A 22,195-nucleotide genomic window follows, 5' to 3' on the forward strand; every position below is an offset into this window, starting at 1 on the left:
CACCTCAGCTAGGTCATGGCACCAAGTGCCACATCCAGTCTTCTTTAAACACATCCAGGGATGGTGACTCCACCACCTCCCTGGGCAGATGATTCCAGTATTTGACCCCTCTTTCTGCGAGAAACTCCCTCCTTAAGTCTAGAAACTTCCTCCTCAAGTCTAGCCTGTATCTCCCTTGGCCGAGTACAGGGCAAGAATGACCTCCCTGCTCCTGCTGGCCACACCATTCCTGGTACTGGCCAGGTGCCATTGGCCAAGTGCTCCTGCTGGCCACGCCATTCCTGGTACTGGCCAGGTGCCATTGGCCACGTGCTCCTGCTGGCCACGCCATTCCTGGTACTGGCCAGGTGCCATTGGCCAAGTGCCTACAGCACCCGGCATTCCCAGGCGGTCTCCCATCCAAGTACTAACCAGGCTCGACCCTGCTTAGCTTCCGAGATCAGACGAGATCAGGCGTTCTCAGGGTGGTAATGCCGTAGGAGCTGTGTCCCCTCAGTCACCTCGCCCGGGCCTTGCATCACCACGAGTTCATCACCTGCCCAAGGTCACCGCAAAGCCAGGGGTCACCCATGGCAGCAGGAGGAGCTCTGGGACATGGGACACACCAGGAGTTCATCACCTGCCCAAGGTCACCACAAAGCCAGGGGTCACCCGTGGCAGCACCACGAGGACAACGCAACCCCTGCGTCACCAAGTGTCACCAAACGCCTCAGAGGGCAGCAGGAGGAGCTCTGGGACACGGGACACACACACCAGGAGGTGTCACCTGCCCAAGGTCACCACAAAGCCAGGGATCACCCGTGGCAGCTCTGGGACACGGGACACACCAGGAGGTGTCACCTCGGTGTGACTCTGGCTCACAGCTCCCCTCGCTCTGGCTCTTCATCCCCTGCTTTTAGTTGGACTTTTTCCATCTCCCTGCAAAGAAAGAGCTCCTGAATCTTTAGGTCGAGTTGAACCAGGCTTGGACCTTGGATTTTAGGATTTTTTTACTCTCTAAAAAAGTCTCCCATCCAAGTACTAACCGGGCCCGACCCTGCTTAGCTTCCAAGATCAGACGAGATCTCAGGCGTCCTCACAGTGGTAATGCCGTAGGAGCTGTGTCCCCTCAGTCACCTCGCCCGGGCCTTGCATCACCACGAGTTCATCACCTGCCCAAGGTCACCGCAAAGCCAGGGGTCACCCGTGGCAGCAGGAGGAGCTCTGGGACATGGGACACACCAGGAGTTCATCACCTGCCCAAGGTCACCACAAAGCCAGGGGTCACCCATGGCAGCACCGCGAGGACAACGCAACCCTCACGTCACCAAGTGTCACCAAACACCTCAGCAGGAGGAGCTCTGGGACATGGGACACACCAGGAGTTCATCACCTGCCCAAGGTCACCACAAAGCCAGGGGTCACCCTTCCAAGATCAGACGAGATCAGGCGTCCTCACAGTGGTAATGCCGTAGGAGCTGTGTCCCCTCAGGCCAGGAACGTTTCCTCACCGTCACCTTGCCCGGGCCTTGCGTCACCACAAATTCCTTACCTGCCCAAGGTCACCGCAAAGCCAGGGGTCACCCGTGGCAGCAGGAGGAGCTCTGGGACATGGGACACACCAGGAGTTCATCACCTGCCCAAGGTCACCACAAAGCCAGGGGTCACCCATGGCAGCACCGCGAGGACAACGCAACCCTCACGTCACCAAGTGTCACCAAACACCTCAGCAGGAGGAGCTCTGGGACATGGGACACACCAGGAGTTCATCACCTGCCCAAGGTCACCACAAAGCCAGGGATCACCCGTGGCAGCACCACGAGGACAACGCAACCCCTGCGTCACCAAGTGTCACCAAACGCCTCAGAGGGCAGCAGGAGGAGCTCTGGGACACGGGACACACACACCAGGAGGTGTCACCTGCCCAAGGTCACCACAAAGCCAGGGATCACCCGTGGCAGCTCTGGGACACGGGACACACCAGGAGGTGTCACCTCGGTGTGACTCTGGCTCACAGCTCCCCTCGCTCTGGCTCTTCATCCCCTGCTTTTAGTTGGACTTTGTCCATCTCCCTGCAAAGAAAGAGCTCCTGAATCTTTAGGTCGAGTTGAACCAGGCTTGGACCTTGGATTTTAGGATTTTTTTACTCTCTAAAAAAAGATCAGTTCAAGGGAGGGGTTGTCTGCTCCTCCCAGAGTCAGCGTCACTTTGGTGTTAAAAATAGCGGATTTCGGTAATCCAGGAAAGCATTTTTGTGTCTGGAAGAGTCACAGTCTGTCCCTTCAGCAAGGGGAGACTCTGTATCCTGAATTTCTGGGAATCCTCAATGTCCTGGCCTTGCATGGCAGAGGTTAAGTGGCTGCAGATTTGCTGAGACAAGCAAACAAAGCCAAAAAAATAAAAATCCAGGGGAGGGGACAGCAGGATTTTCCTTTTTCCCCTCCTCCTGCCTGTTTGCAAACCTCCTGCTGGAACCCACCCCAGATTTCTCTCCTTGTCAGCACAGGTAGGCAGCCAAATCAACTCCAGTTTATTTTTACCAGCACAAGAAGGCTTTTATTTGAGATTTGCAGCAGTGCCAGGAATAAAAAGCACTTGAACAAACAAACAGCAAATGCAGAGCTGTGCAGCCCCAGCCGGGCCTGCCGAGACAGGCTCCCCTGGGAGAGCAGGGCAGAGGCTCAGCCCAGCCCCAGAGCCCTGCCAGCACAGCTTGAAAGCTCACAGCAGACTTAAAAGCACAGGTCTAGACAAGAATTATTATTTTTTAAACATTTTGAAGCAGCAAAGGTTTTATATGCTCCGGCGCTGGCAAGGAGAGCTGCTGTTAAAAGGAGGTTGTCCAGCCAGGAAAAAACACTAAAAATGGGGGGAAAAAAAACAAATGTATGCTTGGCTTTGTGGGATGGGAGAGCAGCAGCAGAGTCTCTTGGAGGTCCTGGATTTTTCACAGAATCCCAGGATGGGTGAGGTTGGGAAGGACCCCAGTGGGTGCCTGCTCCAGCAGGGCCATCCCAGGGCACAGGGCAGTGTCCAGGTGCCTCTGGAATGGCCCAGGGAGGAGACTCCAGCCCCTCTGGGCTGGGCACTGCCCAGGGCAGCAGTTCTGCCCAAATCCAGGGGGAATTCCTGGCCTCAGTCCCTGCCCTGGTGCCACCTCTGGCCCCAGAGCAGAGGCTGCTCCATCCCTGGGGAGCTCCCTGCCCATGGATCCCCATGGATGGGCTCCCTCAGCCCTGTCCCCTGCCCTGCACAGCCTGCTCCATCCCTGGGGATCTCCTGGCCATGGATCCCCATGGATGGGCTCCCTCAGCCCTGTCCCCTGCCCTGCACAGCCTGCTCCATCCTTTGGGATCTCGTGGCCATGGATCCCCATGGATGGGCTCCCTCAGCCCTGTCCCCTGCCCTGCACAGCCTGCTCCATCCCTGGGGAGCTCCCTGCCCATGGATCCCCATGGATGGGCTCGCTCAGCCGAGGTTTTTTGGGGGAATTCTGGAAGGATTTGGGGCTCCGGGAGGGTCCGCAGTGCCCCGGGCATGGAGCGGGGCGTGGCTTCCGAAGGGGGCGTGGTGTGTGCTGGCCCCGCCCCCTGCGGTGGGGTTCGGGGCGCGGCGCGCGCCGGGCGCAGAGCGCGATGAGCGCGGGCTGAGGGAGGGTCGCGCGTCCTGCGGCCATGGTGGCGCACGACGAGCTCGGCGGGCTGCTGCCCATCAAAAGGACTATCCGCGTCATCGACGCGCAGAACCAGCACTTCAGGGAGCAGGAGGTGAGCGGAGCAGGGGCTGGAGAGGGGGAAAAACGGGGTTTAGTTGAGGGGAGAGTGAGGAGAGGGAGCGCCCTCAGCTTCCCGCTCTCTGCGTCTGAGGGGAGGGGGCGAGCCGAGCAGAGCGCGGGGTAGCCAAAGGTTTAAAAACCTTTCTCTCTCTATATATATATATATATATCTGTATGTTTAAGTTCATCTGTGTGTGTTCTTATATTTTCTGTGTGTGTGTGTGTATATATATATATATATATATCTGTGTGTTCATATATTTTGTGTGTGTGTGTGTGTATATATATATATGTATGTATAATATGTTTATGCTCATAGCCCCCAAAGAGTGGGACCAGGCAGCCACAACCAATGTCGTCGCCTCACCCAGCGATTTATAGACTGTATATATGTTTAAATCCGTGTATATCTATATATTTATATAAATATATATATACACGGTTTATATACATGTATATACGTCTGTATACGTTACAGATACATACATATTTAAGCTCATAGTCCCCAAAGCGTGAGCCAAAACCAGCCTCGGTGCCTCACCTGACCCCGCTCCCCCCAGGTGGCTTTTCATCAAAAATTCGCCTGTTCTCATTTAAAAATCGCCTCATTCCATTATGAAATCGCCTATCTCTCAGCGCTCTTTGCACTGACAGGATTTTTCCTAATTAGGTGCTTATTTGCCGATTAAACCTTAGCGAAGCCCCTGGCGGGGTTTGTCGGCCTGCTGCGGGCTGGAGTGTCCGATGGAAGTATTGTTATTTTTATCGCGTGTTGTTATGCTGATGGCAGTAATTGCGCTCCTCGTAGGTGTTCCCGAGCCTCCTGCTGCGACAGGAGCAAAAGTTCAGCAGCCAGGTAGGGCCCGGCTGCCTTGGGCTGGGTTTATTGCTCGGATTAGTGGCGAGATGAGGTGGAAAAGTTAAAACAAAAAAAAAAAAAGGCGTCTCCAGACATGGCTGGGGTTTGAGGGCTCAGCGCCGAGTCACCGCGCTCAGCAAATCCCGGCTTTGCGACAGCCAAACTTGGGCAATCTCATTGTGCAAAAGGGAAACCAGATGTTGGGGGAGAAGTAACAGAAACCAGAGCTCTGGGAGGGGAGTGAACCGCCCCTAATTCTGAATTCTGCAGTGAGCCAACGCTTCTGTCTGAGCCGCAGTGTGGTTGGGAGTGGGCTGTTGGATTTGGGAATGGGCTGGTTGTCCATCCTGGGGCTCTGCGTGAATCCTCCATGGGGGTGGTCAGCTGGTTGATGATTTCTGGCAGGAATTACTCAGGCTGCTGACTAAAATCCCCTTTTTGCTGAATTGGCTCGGGAGGAAAAGTTTCTGTCACGCGTGGTTTTGCCATTGCTCACCGTGCTTGTGTGGAGCCGTGTGCGGCACGTAGGAATTGCACCCGAGCAAGGGATCCTCGTAAAAACCACTAATTATTACCCAGCACAGGGGAAAGGTTGTGGGCGTGCTGCTGGGGAAAAAAAAAAAAACAAACCCTTGCTCAAAAGTAATGCCTGGTTTTCTTTCCAGCAAGGTGCAATCTTTTCAGGAGTTAACCTGCACTTAGAAGCACTTGAAGGAATTTCAGGGGTGTGAAATCTCGCCTGGCACAAAATTAGCTTTAGTGGCTGCTCCCGTGATGTACTAACTCAATTTTAATAAAGAGTCCTCTGGAAAAATAATATTTCCTGATGGAGCTGTTGACCCCGCTGGGGTTTTAATTATTTGCGAGTGCTGTAACACCCCTGGATGGTTACAGAAACCTCCCAGACTTTATTGTAATCTGGCTCCTGTAAGGAAGACGGCGTGGAGACAGGAGAGTCATTGTTTGCAAGTAGAGAGCTAAAAAAAGCCCCTCCTGAGCCCGAGTTATCCGCAGCAGGAGCCGCCCGCGGGCTCGGCTTACAGCGGGCAGTCAGTCCGTGACCCCGGGCTCAGCACAGCCCGGCCGGGGAGTTCCCAAAAGCGGGGGTTTGATTCTCCTCCTCCCCGCTCTGCATCAAACCAGAAGAACAGCCAGATGGGGTTTTTTTGGCAGTCGGGGAGTGTCTGAGGAGCGCTCAGACACAAATGGGATTTTTTTTTTAAATTTTTTTTCCTCCTTTAAGAGAGGAAAAATGGCCTTTTGCTGAGCAGAACTGAGGAATTCCTGCTGCCAGCCCTTGGGCACGTGCACGTGTCACTTCAGGCGGGCACAGATGTGCAGGGAAGGCATTCCCACATTCCCACACTGTCACTGGATCTCTGCAGAGCTGACCCCTCACCACTGACCTGTTGGAGGTTTCTTGCTTTTCGTTTGCAGTGTCACATTTTGCTTTTCCAGGTTATTTTTATCCCTGGCCTTGCCAGAGCCGTGGGTGGCTTTGTGCTTGCATCTTCCCTGATTCAGTCCTAGCTTCCCTAAGCCACATCCCTTTATTTATCCATCCTGCATTTATCCTGCGCTTTCCAGAAGTAAACACCTCCCTTTTCTTCTACTCAGAAACATCTGCAATAAATTAAACCTTCCTTGTTGTCTTTGAGCCCGGCCTAACTTTCCCTGGCTGTCCCTGTCCTGAGCTCAGTGGAGGAGTTCCTGGTGTCCCCCTTGGGTGGAGTTCCTGGTGTCCCCCCTTGGAGTTCCTGGTGTCCCCCCTTGGAGTTCCTGGTGTCCCCCCTTGGAGTTCCTGGTGTCCCCCCTTGGAGTTCCTGGTGTCCCCCTTAAACCCAGCTGAGGATCCTGTGCTCGAGGACACTTTCACAGCTTTTCTCCATTTTTATGGTGCCCTCCTAACTCCGACATTCCCCAAACGCTTGTAGCACAGCCCTGTGCTGTGCCAAGAGCTCTTTTCTTCCTGCACGGCTCATAAATTGTTTCTTTTCATGTTCCCCCCTGCAAGTTTGAAGGCTGAGCTCAGGGTGAGCTCACCTCCTCCTCCTCCTCCTCCTCCTCCGTTGCCCAACGCCGCGTGTGGGCAGGGCTGCTGCTGGGCTCAAGTTGCTGAAATCAGATCTTACACACACGTAGCTTTTGTGCTCCTTCAGTCTTCATGACTGGAATCCAGCTCTGGGTGTTCCTGTTCCTCTTTTTTTTTTTTGGGTTTTGTTTTCAGCATTTGTCACTTCTGAGCAGAGCGTTTGGGCTGGGAATGGAAACAGCCCAGAGCTCGTCCTCAGCAGCCTCCACAGCCTTTTGGAACAGTACAAATTCAGCAATAATTAACCAGTTTTAACCGAGATGAACCCAAATTGAGGCTGTTGTGCTTCCTTGTCCTGATCTGAGCTTGGTGCTGAGGATGAGTCACGTCCAACCCCGTGCCAGATGTTTGGGAGCACCAGGACAATCCTGCAGCCCTTTCCAGGCCTTAACTCGGGGCCCATCTCTTCCCTGTGCACACCTTTCCTGCCCAGCCCTCACCACACAATGTTTTTGATGTCCAACACGTCGAGTTGCCAACAGAATTTTCAAAACTGAAGCAGCAGGAGCTTTCCAGGGGCGTTTCCTCTTTCTTGGCAGCGCTTGGGTCAGGACAGACTTGAGCTCCCGGCAGGGATTAGCGGTGGGGAAAAGCAGAAGCTCCAACTTTCAAATCTAAACAACGTGTAAGAAAAATTGCAGTCATTGAGGAGGTGGGGGAGAGCAGGAGGAGGAGGAAACTTTGCAAACAGAGGGATTTCAGCTTTATCTGTGTGCGTGTCCCTCACAGGAATGTTCAGCTTGTGGTTGTGTTAAAGGAGCTGCCGAGGCTCTGCTGGGCCCCCACTGCTGCCCTGCTCTCCAAAATAAAATGGAAAAACACATTCTTTCTCCAGAGGAAAAGATGAGAAAATGGAGAAGCAGATCCCAGCTCCGTCTTTAGCTGCCACAGAGTGTCAGAGAACACTTTAATCTATTTCTGTTCAAAGCATAACAGTCCCTGCTGGAGCCCTATTTTGAATTCTCACTGATGTTCTCTCACCTCTTTTAACACTGGGCAAAAACCTCTGCAGTTTAATTGCTGCCTTAAAGTTCAGACAAATATTTATAGCCTTGAAAGATGAATGGCTGCTTCCAAACACTCTCCTTGCTGTGTTTGCCACTCCTTAAGTGGGTTTGTGCTTTTGGAAGCTGCCTGAGAAGTTTCCGAGGGAGGCACAGCCAGGACAATTTGTTCTGTGCTCGCTTTGCAGGAGCCAAGCACCAAACGGGTCCGGCCTTTAGCACGAGTCACCTCCCTGGCTAACCTGATCTCTCCTGTCAGAAATGGGGCAGTTCGGCGCTTTGGGCAGACAATCCAGGTAAAAACAGAGCAAAACCTGGAGATTTGGGCAAGGGGTTGGTTAATGGGGTGGAGCAGGGTTCTGGGGTGTCTCTTGGAGCTCTGTGTGCACTTTCCTGGGCCTTGGGGATGGAAATGCTCCCTCAGGAGAGCACGGGTGTAAAGTGCTGTGCAAACAGGTTCAACAGTAAACAAAATCAACTGCTGCAGATAAAGAGCTGATCCAGTGCCCCGGGCACACGTGTGCTGCAGCATGAGGGAGCTGACCCTGCTGCCCAGCGCTGGCACAGAGTGTGTGCCAAGGAGCTCTGTGCCCTCACCTGCAGATAACAGCACGTCTGCCCTTCAGAAACCTTGCAAAACACCAGGGCAAAGTTCAAGTGGCTTCTCATTAACCTCTTCAGAGCAAGAGTTATGATCCTCCTTTATTTACTTCCTCATAGCTTGGAAATAAAGCCAAGCTTTGCCTTCCCATCTTCCTCCCCAGCGGATCAGGGCAGGCAGAGGGGCATGGAAAGCCTTGCCAAGCTCTGGCCTTTCTCAGCAGCTTGATTAAAGCTTTCCTTTATCTGAGGAAAAGTGTCTGGGTGTGTTTTCCTGCCCTGGATAACCCAGGAGGATGAATAGATGGATAATCTAACACTCCTGAAATGTTGGCTCTCCGTGTTTGTTTTTAATGTTTTTCATGGTTCTTTTTAATCCCCGCAGTCGTTCACCCTTCGCAGCGACAGCAAATCCCCTGGCTGTGCCCAGAAGTCATGCAGCAGATCTGCTGCTCCTACTCCCCCCAAGAGAAGGAACAGCGTCCTTTGGTCTGAAATGTTGGATGTCAACACGAAAGAATCCCTGAGCACCAAGGAAATCAAGCGCCAGGAGGTAACTGCCCCTGGAAAACAGGGAACAGCAGCTGAGCCTTTTGTGCCTTCCCTTGCTGGGAAAGGAGTAACAGCCTTTGGGGGGGCTGCAGCTTCCTGTGCACCTAAACATAAGATTTATGTCTGCATCAGCCATGGGAAAAGGTGGATTCCACTCTGGAATTCATCTCCCCAGTGTGACCCTTCGGAGATGCCAAACTTTCCACGGCATTCCTGAAATCCCAGCCCCGGCCCCGCTGGCTGCTCTGCAGCTGCCCCAACCTCAGGTTCCTCGCAGAGCCAGCTGTCTTTCTCCTAAAGCTCCTGACAATTGGTGGGAAGCCAAGCAGCAAGGCCTTGGCTTGCCTTTTTCCTGGAGTTCTTGGACAAATCTTCTGGAGACGGCACAGGAGCCGCCGGAAGCCGCCTGGGATTTGACCTCTGCGGTTTCGGGGCTTTTGTGTCTGCAGCCTTGCCTGGCAAAAAGCAGTGATTTAAAAGGCTCTAGTATTTAATTTGGCTCGTGCAGGGGCCAGCAGGGCTTTCACACCCTTGGAAGCCAGGCTGCTTTCTCAGGGCTGGGAGAGCAGGTTTCCTCGGGGTTGTCATGCCCAGGTGCCACCAAGGCACTGGGGTGGCCAAAGCCTGTTCAGGGCAGGCTGTACATCACGGGGGCTGAAAGGCTCTTTCTGAGCAAGGCTGGCATTCCAAATAACTCTGGGTGCTTTACCCCTTCCTCCCAGGCCATCTATGAAATGTCCAGGGGGGAGCAGGACCTGATTGAAGACCTGAAGCTGGCCAGAAAGGTGAGTGGGATTTTTCCTGCATTCAGTGACGACATTCCAGGGAATAATGAGGGGTTTTTTTCACCTGCAAACATGACGTGGGAGCTTTATCAGCCCCAGAACCCCCAGTTTGAAAGCTGGCCCAGAAAGCTGGCGTCAGCACTGGTATGATTGCAGCAAACCCAGCCATAAAAGGATTGTGCAGGGCTGCTTGGGGACTCCCTCTCCCAGCTGGGAATAGTTCAGACAGGAAAATGCTTTTCATTTCAGTCCTCCATGCTTCACACAGAGTAAATATTCCAGCATCAAATCAGTGTTACTCTTTCTGCTGCCTTCACTTCTTTCACCTGATAAATCAGTTTAAATCATCAGCTTTGAGGCACGTTTGAATATATTTTATTTGACAGGCCTACCACGATCCCATGCTGAAACTCTCCATCATGTCTGAGGAGGAGCTCACCCACATTTTTGGGGACTTGGATTCCTACATTCCTCTGCATGAAGGTAAAAGCAGCTGGGTGCTTTGTGCTTGCTGGGGTTTCACCTCTCTGCTTTCTCCTGTTACTTGTGAAGGCATTGGTGCAATTCCTCTTTCCCCATTTCCATTCCAGACTTACTGGCAAGTTTGGGAGAAGCAACAAAACCAGATGGAACAGTGGAGCAGATTGGGCCTATCCTTGTGAAATGGGTGAGTTCAGAACTTGGAATCAACAGGCTAAAACTGAGCTTAGAGAACATTTAAAGGCAGGAGCTGCAAAGCTCTGGGGCTTTTGTGGCCATCACTGTAAGACTGGAAGGGAAATCCTGGCAGTGCTGAAAACAATGGGATTCTGTCAGCTGGAATTTGCCCCAGTTTCACCACAGAGACTTGGAATGATTTGCTTATTAAGTGTTGAAATGTCTGTGTCTCCTGGACTCCTTGTCCCAGTGTGATTCCAGAAGTGTCATCCCTGCTAATCCCAAACACTGGGAGCTTCATGGGCTCCCTGTGCTCATCCAAACACTGGGAGCTTCATGGGCTCCCTGTGCTCATCCAAACACTGGGAGCTTCATGGGCTCTGTGTGTTCATCCAAACATTGGGAGCTTCATGGGCTCTGTGTGCTCATCCAGACATTGGGAGCCTCATGGGCTCCCTGTGCTCATCCAAACACTGGGAGCTTCATGGGCTCCCTGTGCTCATCCAGACATTGGGAGCTTCATGAGCTCCATGTGCTCATCCAAACACTGGGAGCTTCATGGACTCTGTGTGCTCATCCAAACATTAGGAGCTTCATGGGCTCCCTGTGCTCATCCAAACATTAGGAGCCTCATGGGCTCCCTGTGCTCATCCAAACGCTGGGAGCTTCATGGGCTCCCTGTGCTCATCCAAACATTGGGAGCCTCATGGGCTCCCTGTGCTCATCCAAACACTGGGAGCTTCATGGGCTCCCTGTGCTCATCCTCCTCACAAGATCCTCCTTTATCTTTTTATTGGGAAGAATACCCCAGTGAGTGCTGTAGAACTCCGTGAGTTTGCCATGTGAGTGACATCAGCTTTTCCCACAGGGAATCTGACTCCTAAATCTGCTCTGTTCCCTGCAGTTACCCCGACTCCACGCCTACAAAGGCTACTGCAGCAACCAGCTGGCAGCCAAAGCCCTCCTGGATCAGAAGAAGCAGGACAGGAGAGTGCAGGATTTCCTGCAGCGCTGCCTGGAGTCTCCCTTCAGCCGCAAGCTGGACCTCTGGAGCTTCCTGGACATCCCTCGGAGCCGCCTGGTCAAATACCCCCTGCTCCTCAAGGAGATCCTGAGGCACACTCCCAAAGACCACCCCGACATCCACATCCTGGAGGAAGCTGTGAGTGATCCTGATTGGGTTCTTCTGACCCAGGGATGGGATGTGGGAGCTCCAGAAACCTTCCTTAAACCCTCAGCAGTTCCCCCAGGGGGGTTTTCTTGAGGGGCACAAAGTGACAGGGAAAGTGAGGGATCAATCCATGTGGATTGCACCCTTTGGAGTTGTGAAGGAGCACAAGCAGAGGTCACACAGGGAAGAAGTTAATCCCTCTTAATCATTTGTTTGGGTTTTTAGATCTCCATAATCCAAGGAGTCCTCGCTGACATCAACCTGAAGAAGGGCGAGTCTGAGTGCCAGTACTACATTGACAAGCTGGAATACCTGGATGAGAAGCAGAAGGATCCAAGGATTGAAGGCAGCAAAGCTTTACTGTGCCACGGGGAGCTGAAGAATAAAAATGGACACGTAAATCCCTTCTTTTTTACTAATTAATTCTCAAACCTTCCCTCAGAGCTGGTTTAAACTCAGAGCAGGGAGCCTTCCATCCTTAGGGATAGTTTGGATATCGGACAAAAGAGCACAGGAAAATCCCTTAATTGTCAGCCTCATTTCAGGGTGTAAGGGAAAGTTTCCTGCTGACAGCTCCACAATTGCCTTTGGGAAGCTGGAAAATCATTAGCACAGAATGCCCACAGCAAGTGCTCTCCATCCAGAGGGATTTCCTGCCACTGTTTACTTCCCAGTAATGCTCTGACATTCCCCATTAGGAGCCCTGGCTCTTCAAACAAAAGGGTTCCTGCAAAAGCCTGTTTGCCTTTGGGCTGGGCCTGGAGTTTATCTCCCACCCCTGCACTCCGGGCTTTGCCTTTTGTCCTGACTTCAACCTCAAATCTTCTCATGTTTTCTCTGTTGATTGGGCTTGGTGGTGTTGTTTAATTGGCTGCTTTAACTCCTGCACACGAGGCATTCCATGCACACAGGAAAGATATGGCTCCTAATCATCCTATCCCGGGCATCTGGGAATCATCATTCCCTTTCTAGGGATCAATAAAATAATAAAGCTGCTGATGTAATCCTGGTGTGTGCCAGACCTTGGCATTGTCACCGGAGACTCTGAAAATTACTGTGGGTGAAACTGCAGATAAAGTGGCCTTGAATCCCACAGGATGTGTGACCTCATGGAATGGAGAGTGAATACTGGAATGTTTTCCCTTCCAGAAGCTCTACGTTTTCCTCTTCCAAGAAATCCTGGTGCTGACGCGGCCGGTGAGCCGCAACGAGCGCCAGGCGTTCCAGGTGTACCGCCAGCCCATCCCTGTCCAGGAGCTGCTCCTTGAGGACCTCCAGGATGGAGATGTCAAAATGGGAGGCTCCTTCCGAGGAGCTTTTGGAAACTCTGATAAAGGTACGGATGCAGTCAGCCCCGTGGTGGCCATGAATTCCCAGCTGGGGCTTGGATTAGGAAACATCTTTGTCTCCTGCCGGGGGCCTGAAATTCTCTCATTTCCTCACGTTCAGGTGTCATTTCTTTAGAGGGATCAAAGTCAAGCCACCAGGTACTTTTGGCAACATTGCAGGGCCTCCGAGCCCCCCAAGGGTTGTCTCGGTAGCTCTGGACATCCGGAGTGATGTGCTGAGTTCCCACAGTCTCCCTGCTGGATTCTGGGGATTTGGGGGGAGGGTTTGTTGGGATTTCAAACCTACCAATGGAACCTCTAAACACCAACTCGGAGCTGATGTGCTTTTCCCTTTATCCCCAGCCAAAAACATCTTCCGGGTGCGTTTCCAAGAGCCCAGCCCGGGCCAGTCCCACACGCTGCAGGCCAACGACGTCTTCCACAAGCAGCAGTGGGTGAACTGCATCCGCACGGCCATCGCCCCCTTCCAGAGGAACATTCCCAGCCCCGAGCTCACGGAGCTGCCAGAGCTGAGCGAGGAGTCCGAGGAGAACAACCCCTCTGTGCCCAATGTGCCAGCCCAGCCGGGAATATCCGAGATGGAGCTGGATGGGAGCGCGGCCGCGCTGGACTCGGAGGGAGCCAGGGGGGTGAGATCCCACAGAACCTCATCCGGGCACAGGAAATCCAGGGAGAAGCAGCTCAGCGGGAAGCGGAAAGAAACGCTGGTGTAAGGGGGGAAAGGAGCCCTGGTGCCACCCTGGGGTGGGGGAAAACTGTTAATTTATAAATAATTTTTGTACATTTTTGTGCCGGGAGCGCCTTGGGAGCCGCTCCGCGGATCAGATCCTGGGTTTATGTTGGAATGGCAGCTACTGGTGTGCAGTTACTGTTGAGCTGGGGTCTGTTTTTACTCTTTGAATCCATGAGGGGTTTCCAGAACCCTCGTGGTAAATCTGAAGAGCAAATTTGGGTTCCTGAAGTTTTCCACAGCTGTGGTAGAGGGTGGAAAATAAAGTGGAATTTTGGGCAGCACCAGGGGTTTTGATCAACACCGCAAAAGTCCTTGAAAGGACTCAACACCTGGAGTCACTCTGGTGTGTGGTTATGGTAATTCCTGCAAATTTGCATGTTCCCAAAGGAAAAACCCTACAAAAACAGACCCCAGGTTCAACAGGTTCTCAATTCACCTACTGGAATCTTTGATCTCTGTGTGTCCTTTGTACATTCCTCTGTCTCACTCTTGTATCCTGCCAACTATTTAATTTTTTTATTAGTTTTGTTTCAAGTTTGGGGGTTGGGATTTTGGGGTGGTTTTTTTTTTTTGTTTCCTTTGATTGGTTTTTTTATTTTTTATTTTTGTATTTTTGTTGCTCAGACTTGGCATTTCCTTTCCAGTACTTGATCCTTCGTGCTCCGAGGGGTGACATCCCAACTGTCCCTCACATCACCCCGGAGCAATCCACGGGCTGGGGGGAGACACTACTGAAAGAGAACTGCTTTACTCTAGGGTGTAGGAAGGTTGTAGGCACGTTGTAAAGGGTTGGGGAGCAGTGAGTAGAGGGGGTAGCAGGGAGCGAAGGTAGATTCCGTGTTTTTGTTGCCTTTTGGAAATGAAACGCTTCCCAACGGGAAGCAGGACTTGGAGGCAACCAAGGGGTTCTTGCATGTGGTAGAAAGGTAGAGGAGAGGAAGTGTTGGAGGTGTGAGGAGAGGAGGAGGAGTGGTTGTAAATACTCAGGGTGGCAGCACTGCCATCTTCTAGCACTCCAAAGATCAGGGAAAATCCAGGGAAAGACCCGGCTTGGGAATGGCGCTGCAGGGTGTTGTGGGAAGGAGAGTGGTGACAGCTCTGAGCACGGCGGGGTGTCCCTGAGATCCAGGATGGGGAGTGGGGTCCTGCAGTCCCTGTCACCTGAAATCCAGGACTGGGATCCTGCAGTCCCTGTCACCTGAGATCCAGGACTGGGATCCTGCAGTCCCTGTCACCTGAAATCCAGGACTGGGATCCTGCAGTCCCTGTCACCTGAGATCCAGGATGGGGAGTGGGATCCTGCAGTCCCTGTCACCTGAGATCCGGGACTGGGGTCCTGCAGTTCTGTCACCTGAAATCCAGGACTGGGGAGCTATATCCCAATATCCAGGACTGGGGACTGGGATCCTCTAATCCCTAGCACCTGAAATCCAGGATTGGGAAGTGGGATCCTTTATTTCCTGTCACCTGAAATCCAGAACTGGGGAGAAATATCCTGAAATCCAGGCTTGGGAAGTGAGATCCTGCAATCCCTGTCACCTGAAATCCAGGCTTGGGGATTGAGATCCTGCAATCCCTGACACCTGAAATCCAGGACTGGGGAGCCATATCCCTAAATCCAGGCTTGGGAAGTGAGATCCTGCAATCCCTGTCACCTGAAATCCAGGACTGGGGAGCCATATCCCGAAATGCAGGCTCGGGGAGCTTGTTGGTGACTCCACATCCAAGGATTGTCGTTGCCTGTGCCGTGTCCGGCCGGGAGCTCTGGGAGTGGGCAGGGGTGTACATAGACACAGCGTGTGGTTCTCTGTAAATGTTGTACAGTTTCCAGTGCCAAGCTCCATTAAATTCCTGACGGCCTCTCCTGCCTGGTCCGAGTCCTGCCTGGGAGGGAGGGGTGTGTCCGTGCTCGGGAGCTGCCTCTGGACAGACAGATCTCTGCAAGCTGAGGCTCCAGGAGGAGCCCCTCTCCTCCTGCCATGATTCTTGCATGGACAAGATTCTTCCAGGCAGGACAAGCTGGAATGTCACAGCTCCCTGTCCTGCTCTGCTGTCCAGCACAGAGCTGGGTTCATGGACTCTGCTCAGTTTGTCAGGGAAAGGGAGCAGTGGGATTCTCCTCGCCCACAGAGGAGATCTCAGGATTTTCTGCCTGGTGGTGATGACCCCAAGGTGTTTTAAAAGTCTCTTTTTCCAGCCCAGCTGTCCAAGAAGGAGTCAGAAGTCTTCAGCTGTTGTTCTCAAGGTTGTTTATTATTTCTTATCTTTCACTCTCTGACAACTACTGTTATGCTACTTAAACTTTGTGACTTGTAATTCTTCATACAGAGTTGGTAATTTGCTCCGTGGGTTGAGATGGAATTCCCAGGTGGCTTTGGCTTCCTGCCAGGGTCGCCGAGCCCCTGCCAGGATTTTGAGCCATCCAGGGCACCCAGAGGGATGTGCTGGTTTCTGACCAAACATCGGCAGGAGGGTCCTCATTTAGTAGATGTTCAATCCTTGGGAAGGGGATCCTGCTGGGCTCATCCCAAGGAAGCTTCCAGGGAGTTGTTGTACCAGGATAAAGCCATCCAGTCTTCCCAGTTTTCCCAAAAACCTCCAGCCTGACCTTGTGTGGGGTGTGTAGGCTCCACTGCAGCTCAGCAGAGCAATCCCAGCTCCAGGCTGGCCCCACTCCCCTGGCAGGGAAGGAGCAGCTCGGTTTAGGGACAGGATTCACACATCTACAGATGGGATCTGTGGGATGGGATCTGATGGATGCCAGGATCTCCCAGGGTGAGCAATCCCAGCTCCAGGCTGACCTGGCAGGGAAGGAGCAGCTTGGTTAAGGGAGAGGATTCACACATTTACAGATGGGATCCATGGGATGGGAGATGATGGGTGCCAGGATCTCCCAGAGTCAGCAATCCCAGCTCCAGGCTGACCCCGCTCCCCTGGCAGGGAAGGAGCAGCTCGGTTTAGGGACAGGATTCACACATTTACAGATGGGATCCATGGGATGGGATCTGACGGATGCCAGGATCTCTCCCAGGATCTATCCCAGCTCCAGGCTGACCCCGCTCCCCTGGCAGGGAAGGAGCAGCTCGGTTTAGGGACAGGATTCACACATTTACAGATGGGATCCATGGGATGGGATCTGACGGATGCCAGGATCTCTCCCAGGATCTCTCCCAGCTCCAGGCTGGCCCTGCTCCCCTGGCAGGGAAGGAGCAGCTCGGTTTAGGGACAGGATTCACACATTTACAGATGGGATCCATGGGATGGGATCTGATGGATCCCAGGATCTCTCCCAGCTCCAGGCTGGCCCCACTCCCCGAGGAGGGAAGGAGCAGCTCAGTTCTAGGCACAGGATTTACAGCTGAGCCCTGACCTCTGAAGCTGATTGGATCCAGAGGGAATTCAGCCCTTCCCGAGCAGGGAGAAACTGGAAAAACAGTTTCTGCAAAAAAGTATCAGTGGAGCACAGGGAGAGGAAATCCCATGGATTGTCTGCTGGGCTGAGTCTGTGTCTCCTCATCCTGCAGCCGACAGCAAACCAGCCAAAAATCCTTCATTCCCTTTGGAAGTAATTCCCTTTCAATGATTCCCCACAACTCCTGCTGGTTCCTCTCCCTGCCCCGGCCCTCCTGCAGGAATGTGCAGCCGTCTCAGCCCTCCCTTCCAGACTAAACAAGCCCTGCTCCCCTGGATTCCTCCCATGGAATTCCATGGCATCCCGGCTCTCTCCGTGCCTCTGCGGCTGTGGAGCCCCGGGATAGAGCAGGATGAAATTCCCAAGGGCAGAGGGGACTCTGCGGTGACATCCCTGTGCCAGGAAGGGACTGGCCGTGCCGTGCCGCGGACGTGGCACCTCCGCCCTGGGTGAGCAGCTCCAGCTCCGTGTTTGCCCTGGGGATCCGCCCAGCTCCGGAGCGCAGTGACGCCTCCAGGGCTTCCAGGTGGGACCTTCCCGGAGCCGGGGTCACTGCGGGGCAGAGTCCTCTCCGAGAATTCCCACATCCCAGTCCCAGCCTCTTTTCCACGGGGACATCAGGATCAGGGTCCCTTCTCTCCAGCTTTAGGAGCTGCTCTTCATTTTGCTCTTGGATTTGGGAATCTCCGTGGAAGCAAAGTCTAAAACCACAAACCACCAAACCCCAAATTTTACTCCAACAGCCCCGAGACCCTCGCAGCCGTTCTGGGATCAACCCCGAGGCCACGCTCTCCAAAATGCCATTTTCCACACTCAGTCTCAGTGTAGCTTTTGCCGGGATTTGTGGAGTTTCCTCCCCCTCCCCACAGCCGCTCCTGGATCAGTCTGGGCTCGTGCAGGGACAGGAGGGCCCCACGGAGCTCTCCCTGTCGGAGCTGTTTCCCTCCCCGCCTCCCAACTTTCTCTTTTTCCATGAATTCATCCCCCTCCCACCCCCCGCCGTGTCTGCAGCTGCAAACCCAGACACATCTGTGCACATCTGGGCTGGCGCTGGCAGCCGAGCCGCCTCGGGAGAATCCAGCTGGAAGCTTTTCACCTTCTGGACTGGGGGAATTTCCCCCCCGTTCCCTGGATTAGGCCCCTCAAAGCCAGACACGGAGCCTGGAAAACTCCGTGTGAGGCTTCAACGGGGCCCTCCTTCATCAAAGCCCCAACTTCTCCAGCTCCAGGTGGAGACATCCCGGGAAACTCGGCTGCCAAAACCGCGGCGGCGGCGTGCTCCCGGTCCCACCGTGGTGGTCTCCCCTTCCCTGCCCGACCCCACAGCCCACCCCACATGCTGGAATTAGGCCATAAATCATGGGATTTTATGGGCCAGCAGGAGGTTTTATTGGGATAATTATCCTGATAAATGAGGTGCAGTTAAGCACAGACAAAATCAAGGGCGGGCTTTGACCTTCTGCTGAAAATTGGTGTAAGGATGGGATCCATGGGATGGATCCATGGGATGGATCCGTGGGAGATGGGGAGTGCTGGCAGTGGGTGCTGCTCACAGGGATGCAAAGGAATGGGATGGGATGGGAGGTGATGGGTGCTGGCCATGGGAATGGAATGGGATGAGACACCATGGGTGTTGGTCATGGAGAGGTGATGGGGACAGGATGGGTGCTGGTCATGGGATCATGGGATGGGATGGGTGATGGGAATGGAATGGCGTGAGATGGGATGGGATGGGATGAGAGGTCATGGGGACACGATGGGAGCTGGTCATGGGGATGGGATGGCATGGGATCCATGGGATGGGATGGGAGATGATGGATGTTGGCAGTGGGTGCTGGTTGATGGGATGGGATGGGAGATGGTGGATGCCAGCAATGGGATTCCAGTCACTGGGATGGGATGGGATGGGATCTATGGGATCTATGGGATAGAAGATGATGGATGCCACCAATGGGATTCCAGTCACTGGGATGGGATCTATGGGATGGAAGATGATGGATGCCACCACTGGGATGCCAGTCATGGGGATTTCATGGGAAGGAAGCAGCAGATTCCAGCTTTGATCCGCACCACCCCGGACAGCACAAGCCCTGCACCCTCAGCCCGGTGACACAGGGACCCCAAATCCCCCCATGTGAGCTCCAGCCCCTCTCCCACAGTTTAACCAACACCTGAACCCTCCCAGGCCTCCAGACCCCGGAGATCTGTTGGGATTTGCTTCTCCCGGGTGGATCCAGCTCCGCCTCCCTGGGCTCTTCCCGCCACTTTGGGTTGGATTAAACCCGGAGCAGAGCAGCGAGTGTGGGCAATCAGAGATAATTAGGGAGCAGCTCTTGCACAGGAGGAGCTGCCAGGGCCTCCTCCCCGAAACCTCTCACCAGACAGGTTCCCACAATTCCTCCCGGGAACTGCGGCGTTCCACACACCCAGAGCTTTTTCCACGTGAGGTTTTCCCCAGGAGGGTGATCCCTTCCCACATCTCTCCCACCATTCCTCAGGTGTCCCTCAGCTGTCCCCTGGGCTGGGTTTTGGGTTGTGCCCTTCCCTCCAAATCCCATAGGAGGAATTCCTCACTGGGTTAAACTGGGATCAACTGGTGCCGATTTCCTGTAGCTGAGAAAGTCAAATTGTCTTCTGCTGTGGAACTTCTGCGTCCAGCAGCTCCTTGATCCGGCTGGTGAAGGTCACTGGAGTGTTGTGGGCACGGAGGAAAGAGGGATGGATGATGGATGGATGGAATCCATGGATGGATGGATGGATGGATGGATGGAATCCATGGATGGATGGATGGATGGATGGATGGAATCCATGGATGGATGGATGGATGGAATCCATGGATGGATGGATGGGTTCCATGGATGGATGGATGCATGGATGAATGGATGATGGATGGAATCCATGGATGGATGGATGGATGGATGAATGGATGATGGATGGACCATGGATATATGAAAGGAAGGAATCCATGGATGGATGGAATCCATGGATGGATGGATGGGTTCCATGGATGGACGGATGGAGAAACACTCCCTCATTTGTCACTATCCCCTCCTTTACACCCTGAGTAAGAGATGAGTAAACCCAGCCTTACAATGGGGAGATCCCTCAGTGCACCCTGAGTCACAGGACAGGACCCCGCAGGCCTCCCCTGCTCCAGCCCCACGTCACCGCCCTGGATCCAGCCCTGGAGGAGGCCCGGAGGTGACTCAGGGCCCTGGCAGCTCCGAGCAGGAGCGGCAGCTCCGGCCAGCCGGGATCTGCCGGGACCTGCACGGGGATCCTCCCTCAGCGCCTTTGATGTGCTGCCAGCACCGCCTGGGGCGACTGGGGGGGGACCCTCCAACTCCTTTGTACAGCTCCAACCCTCTCCAAAATATCCCTAAAACTGGGAAAATCCCGTGTGTCACCCCCACTGCCGCCTCCCCCCGAAACCACGGAGCCCAAATCCCCAGTTAGGGATCTGGCCCGGTGAAATGCCACCGTGGGAGCAGCGGGACGAGCGCCGGGGTGGCCCGGGGGGGTTGGGTCACTCTTCTTCCCCAGCTCCCCAACCTTCTGGATCCATTCCCATCCCTGCCTCCTCCTGCTGCTGCAGGGAGGGAGGAGGCTCCATCTCCTCCTCCTCCTCCTCCTCGCCGCGGCGTGCCGGGACAGAGCCGCGTGCCGCGGGCAGCACCATGGCCGAGCGGCTGTCGGAGGAGAAAATCGCCGAGTTCAAGGAGGCTTTCTCCCTCTTCGACCGCGACGGCGACGGCTGCATCACCACCAAGGAGCTGGGCACCGTCATGCGCTCGCTGGGCCAGAACCCCACCGAGGCCGAGCTGCAGGGCATGGTGGGCGAGGTGGACGCCGACGGCAGCGGCACCATCGACTTCGCCGAGTTCCTGTCGCTGATGGCCAGGAAGATGCGGGACACGGACAGCGAGGAGGAGATCCGCGAGGCGTTCCGCGTGTTCGACAAGGACGGGAACGGCTACATCAGCGCGGCGGAGCTGCGGCACGTCATGACCAACCTGGGCGAGAAGCTGACGGACGAGGAGGTGGACGAGATGATCAAGGAGGCCGACTGCAACAACGACGGGCAGGTCAACTACGAGGAGTTCGTGAGGATGATGACGGAGAAGTGACGGCCGCCGCGGGCCAGCTCCAGCTCCACTCGCAGGTAACTCCCTGGGAGGCAAACCCCCAGATCTCGGCTCTCCCTCCTCGTGGTGGTGGTTGGAAAAATTGATTTTTGTGGGTTTTTATTTTTTAAATTTTTCCTTCTTTTTTTTTCCCCATAGGGAACAGAGGTTGTGGTGGTTCTGCCCCAGCCCCTCCATCCCCTCCCACCTTCTCCAGGCTGGAAAAATCCTCTTTTGTCCCAGTGTCACCAACCGGCGTCTGCACCAGATGTGGGGTGCAGATGGATGTGGGGTCCCCGTGGGATGTCTCATGTCTGTAGACATTCCAGAGGCCACTGAAAATTCCCTGACATCCCTGAGTCCAATAAAAACGTCCCCCCACATCCTGGTGGCTGCTTCATTCAGCTTCTCCTTGGGATCCCGGCTGAAAAATATTCCCTCAAATCGCCCTGGTCAGGTTCAAACCCCTCCTCATCCCCATCCTCTTCCCCTTCCATCCCTCTGCCCAAAAACCTGGAGACCAGGATGTGGCCATCCCCATCCCAAATCTCGTCACTTTTGGGATCTGTCTCCACCCCCAGGATCTCAGGAGTCCTTTTCCCTCTTCCAGCCTAGGAAAAACTGGATTTATCCCTCTTCCCACCCTAGGAAAAACTGGATTTATCCCTCTTCCCACCTAGGAAAAACTGGATTTATCCCTATCCCAACCTAGGAAAAACTGGATTTATCCCTCTTCCCATCTAGGAAAAACTGGATTTATCCCCAGTCCCCATCCCAACGCCGAGCAGAGCAGGATTCACCTTTCCCAAACTCGCCCTGACTCAGTTTCCCCACAATGAGGGGCAATCCTGGGATGGGATCATTCCCTCCACAGAGGAATTGGAAAGAAAGTTCATTTGAATGGCTCTAATTACTGCTCCGTCACTAACGAGCTGCTCTGTGGGGAATTTCGGATCCGCCACGGCTTCAGCCCCGGCTCAGCCCATCCCTGGGGCCGGGGACTTTGGCAATCCCAGTTGTTTTCCCGGGAAAACCGGGCGGGTCCTGGCAGGGCCCAGCGCGCCCACGCTCGCTGCCAGCACCTTCTCCCTCCCCTCCTGGGA

General features: G+C 54.1%; 2 protein-coding genes, 1 long non-coding RNA gene and 1 pseudogene across 3 annotated transcripts; 2 read left to right on the forward strand and 2 right to left on the reverse strand.

The window, feature by feature from the left end:
* Nucleotides 1-362: 362 nt before the first annotated feature.
* Nucleotides 363-481, reverse strand: LOC120504466 (annotated as a pseudogene).
* Nucleotides 482-3,595: 3,114 nt separating this feature from the next.
* Nucleotides 3,596-15,416, forward strand: NET1 (neuroepithelial cell transforming 1). Its single transcript, XM_039713971.1, has 10 exons — nucleotides 3,596-3,746; nucleotides 7,898-8,005; nucleotides 8,695-8,862; nucleotides 9,584-9,646; nucleotides 10,033-10,129; nucleotides 10,237-10,313; nucleotides 11,208-11,465; nucleotides 11,700-11,870; nucleotides 12,624-12,810; nucleotides 13,166-15,416. The coding sequence occupies exons 1-10, from the start codon at nucleotides 3,654-3,656 to the stop codon at nucleotides 13,534-13,536; spliced, it is 1,593 nt and encodes a 530-aa protein (XP_039569905.1). The 5' UTR covers nucleotides 3,596-3,653; the 3' UTR covers nucleotides 13,537-15,416.
* On the reverse strand, nucleotides 14,135-15,798 carry LOC120504463. The gene is made up of 2 exons (XR_005628033.1): nucleotides 14,908-15,798; nucleotides 14,135-14,871 (listed from the first exon to the last, which is right to left on the reverse strand). It is a non-coding gene; the product is annotated as an uncharacterized LOC120504463 (long non-coding RNA).
* Nucleotides 15,799-19,912: 4,114 nt separating this feature from the next.
* On the forward strand, nucleotides 19,913-21,783 carry LOC120504464 (calmodulin, striated muscle). Its single transcript, XM_039713972.1, has 2 exons — nucleotides 19,913-21,130; nucleotides 21,252-21,783. The coding sequence occupies exon 1, from the start codon at nucleotides 20,442-20,444 to the stop codon at nucleotides 21,093-21,095; it is 654 nt and encodes a 217-aa protein (XP_039569906.1). The 5' UTR covers nucleotides 19,913-20,441; the 3' UTR covers nucleotides 21,096-21,130; nucleotides 21,252-21,783.
* The last annotated feature ends 412 nt before the right edge of the window (nucleotides 21,784-22,195 follow it).

The sequence above is a fragment of the Passer montanus genome, unplaced genomic scaffold (assembly GCF_014805655.1).
Source record: "Passer montanus isolate IOZ18808 unplaced genomic scaffold, ASM1480565v1 scaffold291, whole genome shotgun sequence".
In the NCBI taxonomy this organism is placed as follows: domain Eukaryota; kingdom Metazoa; phylum Chordata; class Aves; order Passeriformes; family Passeridae; genus Passer; species Passer montanus.

Excerpts from the sequence above, each read along its gene's own strand:
- LOC120504464 (XM_039713972.1), top strand. The coding sequence starts at position 20,442 with ATGCCACCGTGGGAGCAGCGGGACGAGCGCCGGGGTGGCCCGGGGGGG.
- NET1 (XM_039713971.1), top strand. The coding sequence starts at position 3,654 with ATGGTGGCGCACGACGAGCTCGGCGGGCTGCTGCCCATCAAAAGGACT. Across the intron at positions 8,006-8,694 it reads GCTTTGGGCAGACAATCCAG|TCGTTCACCCTTCGCAGCGA; the intron begins GTAAAAACAGAG and ends TAATCCCCGCAG. Across the intron at positions 10,130-10,236 it reads CTACATTCCTCTGCATGAAG|ACTTACTGGCAAGTTTGGGA; the intron begins GTAAAAGCAGCT and ends TTTCCATTCCAG.